General features: G+C 46.0%; 1 protein-coding gene across 1 annotated transcript in view; it reads right to left on the reverse strand.

Moving 5' to 3' along the window:
* Window positions 1–2,387: 2,387 nt before the first annotated feature.
* The window catches only part of LOC112070718 (translocating chain-associated membrane protein 1-like 1), a 13,068-nt gene continuing 7,473 nt past the window's right edge, over window positions 2,388–7,982 (reverse strand). Inside the window, exons 7-8 of the mRNA XM_070439091.1 lie at window positions 4,986–5,146; window positions 2,388–4,562 (exon numbers count right to left, since the gene is read on the reverse strand). Of these exons, the coding sequence (XP_070295192.1) occupies window positions 4,492–4,562; window positions 4,986–5,146 (232 nt within the window). The 3' untranslated portion in view covers window positions 2,388–4,491. The remainder of the gene's footprint in view (window positions 4,563–4,985; window positions 5,147–7,982) is intronic.

Genomic DNA, 7,982 nt, shown 5'->3' on the forward strand with positions numbered 1-7,982 from the left:
TGTAGGTAGAGTTAAAGTGACTATGCATAGATAATAACCAGAGAGTAGCAGCAGTGTAAAATAATAAGTTCAGAAGTCTTATGGCTTCGGGGTAMAAGCTGTTTAGAAGCCTCTTGGATCTAGACTTGGCGCTCCGGTACCGCTTGCCGTGTGGTAGCAGAGAGACCAGTCTATGACTAGGGTGGCTGGAGCCTTTGACAATTTTTAGGGCCTTACTCTGACACCGCCTAGTATAGAGGTCCTGGATGGCAGGAAGCTTGGCCCCAGTGATGTACTGGGCCGTACTCACTAACCTACGCACTGCACCATCGAGAGCAGGATGCTCTCGATGGTGCAGCTGTAGAACCTTTTGAGGATCTAAGGACCCATGCCAAATCTTTTCAGTCCCCTGAGGGGGAATAGGCTTTGTCGTGCCCTCTTRACGACTGTCTTGGTGTGTTTGGACCATGTTCGTTTGTTGGTGATGTGGACACGAAGGGACTTGAAGCTCTCAACCTGCTCCACTGCAGCCCCGTCGATGAGAATGAGGGCGTGTTCTGTCCTCCTTTTCCTGTAGTCCACAATCATCTCCTTTGTCTTGATCATGTTGAGGGAGAGGTTCTTATCCTGGCACCACACGGCCAGGTCTCTGACCTCCTCCATATAGGCTGTCTTGTCGTTGTCAGTGATCAGGCCTACCACTGTTGTCGTCTGCAAACTTAATGGTGTTGGAGTTGTGCCTGGCCGTGCAGTCATGAGTGAACAGGGAGTAGAGGGGACTGAGCACACACCCCTGGGGGGCCCCCGTGTTGAGGATCAGCGTGGCGGATGTGTTGTTACCTACCCTTACCACCTGGGGGCGGCCCATCAGGAAGTCCAGGATCCAGTTGCAGAGGGAGGTGTTTAGTCCCAGGGTCCTTAGCTTAGTGATGAGCTTTGAGGGCACTATGGTATGGAACGCTGAGCTGTAGTCAATGAATAGCATTCTCACATAAGTGTTATTTTTGTCCAGGTGGGAAAGGGCAGTGTGGAGTGCAATAGAGATTGTATCATCTGTGGATCTGTTGGTGTGGTATGCAAATTGGAGTGGGTTCAGGGTTTCTGGGATAATGGTGTTGATGTGAGCCATGACCAGCCTTTCAAAGCACTTCATGGCTACAGACTTGAGCGCTACAGGTCGGTAGTCATTTAGGCAGGTTACCTAATTGTTCTTGGGCACAGGGACTAACTATGTGACTAACAAATGCATATCCTTATCCCCGAACACGGCAGTTAAGCCACTGTTCTCTGGGCGCCGATGACGTGGCTGTCGATTTAAGGCAGCCCCCCCCCTGCACCTCTCTGATTCAGAGGGGTTGGGTTAAATGTGGAAGACACATTTCAGTTGAATGCCTTCAGTTGTACAACTGACTAGGTATCACCCTTTCCTGGTCATGAAATCTGTAGATTAGGCCTAATGAATTTCTCAGTTAACRAATTTCCTAATATGAACTGTAACTCAGTAAAAGCTTTAAAATTGTTGCATGTTGCATTTATATTATTGTCCAGTTTATATTTCAGTTCACTGCCAAATTGCATGTCTTTGACAGCAGGTTGTGTGAACCGTAGCTCCACCGTGTGGTTGGCAGTGGTACAGCAGGGATTTAGTTGGTTTCAACCAATGATATATATATATATATATATATATATACACACACTAGATAACACACAAGGGCCGCTGTTTTGAAGCCAAGGCACCTCCATCTTTGTACTTCCCCACTGTTGTAAGACATATTTGAAGCTATAGAAAAATGCATGTCAACTTAATTTAAAAATAACATTTATTCTATTAGACACCTGAATGTGTACTTTTACATTATATTATTATGTGAGCAAAACATAAAAAAATAAAGTCAATTTTTTTTGAAAGTTCTAATGTCCCCAAAACAACAAAAATACTTTTGGCCTTGACACTTTTAATTGTAAGACTGTAGAATCCCATTTATTTCTATGGAGGACTGCTTCTTCTGGGGAGTGCCAATATGGCCGACCAGTGGCTTCCAAGCCTCTCATTGGCCAATACATAACAATTAGCATTCCAGGGTTTATATACATCATCATTAGTTTCAGCTCATGAACTTTGACCTCTAGTTAAAGTTTATTCATTGGCGTTGATTCCGAAGATGATAGTTTCTCATAGAGATAACATTATAGTTATGTTCTTAAAGAACTGAGGTAGTTAAGTGATATGATTTACAAAATAAATAAACATGTTGGTAATTTAGCAGACGGTCCTATCCATCTTATACAGGCAGTGCATTCAAAAGGTAGCTAACAACCACATATCACCGTCAAAACATTATAGACCTTTCACTACATTAACATATTTCTACCAAAATACCATCTCAGTTCAATAAAAATTGGACACATTTCTTCCCGTGTAAATTATTTAATGGCAACGAGTGAGCATGTTAAAGGAAAGAAAGATCCTGTCAGCTCTGATTTGGCACGTTCAGTTAAAGTAAAGGAGGGAATAAAACGGAACATTTCCTTATTCATAACATCAAATTATATTCCATGGACATGTTCAAAGGAGACAAAATACAGCGGTTCAATTCCAAATGGCACCCTATTCCCTTGATATAGAGCACTACTTTTGACCAAGGCCCTTGGCAACCTATTCTCTTTTGACCATTTGAAACAGACAGCGACAAAACACAAACCACTCGGGTTGTTGACCCCCAAAGTAGGCCTCAATGCCATATTCTCCAACAAAGAAAATACCACTAATATTAATAATACTAAATATGTCATCTAATAACCTCTGTGATAGGATCCTCATCACTTATATTAAAACTACAGATTTTTGGGCTTTTCAGGCTCTCGAATGAAGGCAGCCAATCGCCAACGGCAACCATTTTTCCACTAAGGAGTGCGTCCTAAAATGGCACCCTATACGCTATGTAGTGTGCTACTTTTGACCTGATCCCATAGTGGCTCTTGTGCACTATATAGGGAATAGGGTGCCATTTGGAATGCAAAACCAATAATTAATTTCTCCCTTCACACAGTGACCACTGATCCTGCCATTGACTGGGTTTGGAGGGGTAAACGGCCCTATCCAACCTTGTTAGATCAGTGGTTACTTCAGCAAAGGACAGGCCACAGGATGCATTAACAGGGTTCAGGCCTTTTTTACAGCACCAAATCAAAAGGCTTGAAAAGCAACAACAACAACAACAAGTCCCAATACTCTCGAATGGCTTCCTATCCTCATTCCCGTTCCTTCATTCTCACTGCCAGCGTCCTGAGAGAAGGTCTGCGCCTCAACCTGGACCCTATTCCCTATGTAGTGCCCTACCTACCAAGGCCATACATCTCTGGTCAATAGTGGAGCACTATGTAGGGAATAGGGTGCCGTTTGACAAGCACACAAACTGGTAGGTTAAAACAATATGGTGGAACCAATTAAACCTATCCATTCCAATGAACCAATTAAACCTATCAATTCCAATGAACCAATTAAATCGTTCCATTGAACCAATTAAACCTAGCAATTCCATTGAACCAATTAAATAATTCCATTGAACCAATTAAACCTAGCAATTCCATTGAACCAATTAAATAATTCCATTGAACCAATTAAACCTATCAATTCCATTGAACCAATTAAACCTATCCATTCCGATGAACCAATTAAATAATTCCATTGAACCAATTAAACCTATCAATTCCAGAAAGCTGTCTGCGTTGATGAAGGGAGAAAAAAAAAGAGAAAAAAAAGAAAGGAAATGAGGTCATTTAAAATAGAAGGTCAGCAGGTGCATTTCCCCTCAGGCGCTTCCAAATAAACGGGACTGAATCAAGAAGACCTTTTGTTACAGAAACAGAACACGTCACAGGACACAGTCTGATAAATAACATCTCTGGCTTGGGGGGGGGGGTGTTTACTGAAACACTGAGTTTATATCATTCCTGACATTTTAAATCTGCACATCTTGTACAGTCTATGAATAGGCACTTTTAAATAAGCTCTTTGTTAGATGTGTTCTTTCATGGTTTTCTTTTGCTGCAACAGTGACACGGCAGTGTCACAATGGTTCTGGGAATGGTCAGCGCTGGAGATCGGCAACAACCAGGTGAAGCCAAGATGCATTCTGGATCTTGTAGTCCCGTTTGGAAGGAGTTGTCCTCCTTTAGTAGCTGTAGTAGATGAACAGTCCCAATTGAACCCCTAGACCCTAGACCCTTGAGGGGATCTGAGATGATATGACAGGTGTAATCAATATGGGCTTAGTTCCAACCGGCCGTCTGATATGCTAGGTGGAAGTTTCACCATATTGCTTGAATCAATCATATCCTCTTAGATCTCTACAAGGGTCTAGGGTCTAGGGGTGGATTTGGGATTAGGCCATAGACAGCATATAGAGCAGTGGAATGAGAAGGCTGGATGCTGCTTGAAGGGGACAGGAGGAAAACGGGGTTCGGTTGGAGGAACTGAGAGAGAGGGGGAGGGGGAGGGGGGGGGGTAGTTTACGAAGACTTCTCTTTCTTTGCTCTCGGCGAATCGGCTCCGTTGGAACTCACTCCGTTCACTCCATTGGCTGCCAACGACAAAGGATGAAGTCAATGTTCTCGGAGCAAACGACAGGTGAAGAATGGATACAAAATGACTAGAGCTAAAGCCAATTTACCCAGCTCTACTTGCAGTATTAACACCCGGTTTAACCCTAACCAACATATTCAAGGGGCGGCAGGTAGCCTAGTGGTTAGAGCATTAGGCCAGTAACCGAAAGGATGCTAGATCGAATCCCCGAGCTTACAAGGTAAAAATCTGTCGTTCGGACAAAGCAGTTAACCCACTGTTCCCCGGTAGGCCGTCATTGTAAATAAGAATTCGTTCTTAACTGACTTGCCTAGTTAAATAAAAATTCTAGATGGATCCGATTAAAAAGCAGACAACTTAAAAGCAGAGAAAGAACACGATGTGTTAACTTAGACAACTCTCTGGTAGCAACGTGACTCACCTTTGTCTTTCTTGGACTTGGTCTTGGGCGCTTGGAGCTTCTTGGGTTTCAGGGCCTGGGCCTGGGGCTGGGCCTGCTCTCTCCACCTCCTCAGCTGGAAGTTGATGAATTTCCACATCATGAAGGCTTGAGTCACACAGATGGTAGCTAGCACAGCGATCCTGAGAAGAGAAGAGACGGTAGTTAGACACAGCGATCCTGAGAAGAGACGGTAGTTAGACACAGCGGACCTGAGAAGAGAAGAGACGGTAGTTAGACACAGCGATCCTGAGAAGAGAAGAGACGGTAGTTAGACACAGCGATCCTGAAGAGAGACGAGACAGTAGTTAGACACAGCGATCCTGAGGAGAGACGAGACGGTAGTTAGACACAGCGATCCTGAGAAGAGACGTGAGTTAGACACAGCGATCCTGAGAGAGAAGGTAGTTAGACACAGCGATCCTGAGGAGAGACGAGACGGTAGTTAGACACAGCGATCCTGAGAAGAGACGGTAGTTAGACACAGCGATCCTGAGAAGAGAAGGTAGTTAGACACAGCGATCCTGAGCGAGACGGTAGTTAGACACAGCGATCCTGAAGAGAGAGACGGTAGTTAGACACAGCGATCCTGAGGAAGAGACGGTAGTTAGACACAGCGATCCTGAGAAGAGACGGTAGTTAGACACAGCGATCCTGAGAGAGACGGTAGTTAGACACAGCGATCCTGAGGAGAGACGAGACGGTAGTTAGACACAGCGATCCTGAAGAAGAGACGGTAGTTAGACACAGCGATCCGAGAAGAGACGGTAGTTAGACACAGCGATCCTGAGAAGAGACGGTAGTTAGACACAGCGATCCTGAGAAGAGACGGTAGTTAGACACAGCGATCCTGAGAGAGACGGTAGTTAGACACAGCGATCCTGAGGAGAGACGTAGTTAGACACAGGATCCTGAGAAGAGACGGTAGTTAGACACAGCGTCCTGAGGAGAAGACGGTAGTTAGACACAGCGATCCTGAGGAGAGACGAGACGAGGTAGTTAGACACAGCGATCCTGAGGAGAGACGGTAGTTAGACACAGCGATCCTGAGAGAAAAGAGACGGTAGTTAACACAGCGATCCTGAGAAGAGAAGGTAGTTAGACACAGCGATCCTGAGAAGAGACGTAGTTAGACACAGCGATCCTGAGGAGAACGGTAGTTAGACACAGCGATCCTGAGAAGAGACGGTAGTTAGACACAGCGATCCGGAGAAGACGAACGGTAGTTAGACACAGCGATCCTGAGGAGAGACGAGACGGTAGTTAGACACAGCATCCTGAAGGAGACGGTAGTTAGACACAGCGATCCTGAGAGAAAGAGACGGTAGTTAGACACAGCGATCCTGAGAGAGACGAGACGGTAGTTAGACACAGCGATCCTGAGAGAGAAGACGGTAGTTAGACACAGCGATCCTGAGAAGAGAAGAGACGGTAGTTAGACACAGCAGCCTGAGAAGAGAAGAGACGGTAGTTAGAACAGCGATCCTGAGAGAGACGAGACGGTAGTTAGACACAGCGATCCTGAGAGAGACGAGACGGTAGTTAGACACAGCGATCCTGAGAAGAACGGTAGTTAGACACAGCGATCCTGAGAAGAGAAGGTAGTTAGACACAGCGATCCTGAGGAGAGACGAGACGGTAGTTAGACACAGCGATCCTGAGAAAGAGACGGTAGTTAGACACAGCGATCCTGAGAAGAGAAGGTAGTTAGACACAGCGATCTGAGAGAGACTGTAGTTAGACACAGCGATCCTGAGGAGAGACGGTAGTTAGACACAGCGATCCTGAGGAGAGAAGAGACGGTAGTTAGACACAGCGATCCTGAAGAGAGAGACGGTAGTTAGACACAGCGATCCTGAGGAGAGAGACGGTAGTTAGACACAGCGATCCTGAGGAGAGACGAGACGGTAGTTAGACACAGCGATCCTGAGGAGAGAGCGATGTTAGACACAGCGATCCTGAGAAGACGGTAGTTAGACACAGCGATCCTGAGAGAGAAAAGAGACGGTAGTTAGACACAGCGATCCTGAGAAGAGAAGGTAGTTAGACACAGCGATCCTGAGAGAGAGAGACTGTAGTTAGACACAGCGATCCTGAGGAGAGACGTAGTTAGACACAGCGATCCTGAGGAGAGAAGAGACGGTAGTTAGACACAGCGATCCTGAAGAGAGACGAGACGGTAGTTAGACACAGCGATCCTGAGGAGAGACGGTAGTTAGACGAGCGATCCTGAGGAGAGACGAGACGGTAGTTAGACACAGCGATCCTGAGGAGAGACGAGACGGTAGTTAGACACAGCGATCCTGAGAGAGAGAGACGGTAGTTAGACACAGCGATCCTGAAGAGAACGGTAGTTAGACACAGCGATCCTGAGAGTAAGAGACGGTAGTTAGACACAGCGATCCTGAAGAGAGACGAGACGAGGTTAGTTAGAACAGCGATCCTGGAGAGAAGAGACGGTAGTTAGACACAGCGGACCTGAGAGAGAAGAGACGGTAGTTAGACACAGCGATCCTGAGAAGAGAAGACGGTAGTTAGACCACGCGATCCTGAAAGAGACGAGAGTAGTTAGACACAGCGATCCTGAGGAGAGACAGACGGTAGTTAGACAACAGCGATCCTGAGAAGAGGACTGTTAGACACAGCGATCCTGAGAAGAGAAGTAGTTAGACACAGCGATCCTGAGGAGAGACGAGACGGTAGTTAGACACAGCGATCCTGAGAAGAGACGGTAGTTAGACACAGCGATCCTGAGAAGAGCAAAGGTAGTTAGACACAGCGATCCTGAAGCGAGACGTAGTTAGACACAGCGATCCTGAAGAGAGACGGTAGTTAGACACAGCGATCCTGAGGAGAGTCAGGGTAGTTAGACAGCGATCCTGAGAAGAGACGGTAGTTAGACACAGCGATCCTGAGGAAGACGGTAGTTAGACACAGCGATCCTGAGGAGAGAGAGACGGTAGTTAGACACAGCGATCT

This window comes from Salvelinus sp. IW2-2015, unplaced genomic scaffold, assembly GCF_002910315.2.
Source record: "Salvelinus sp. IW2-2015 unplaced genomic scaffold, ASM291031v2 Un_scaffold1404, whole genome shotgun sequence".
Classification (NCBI taxonomy): domain Eukaryota; kingdom Metazoa; phylum Chordata; class Actinopteri; order Salmoniformes; family Salmonidae; genus Salvelinus; species Salvelinus sp. IW2-2015.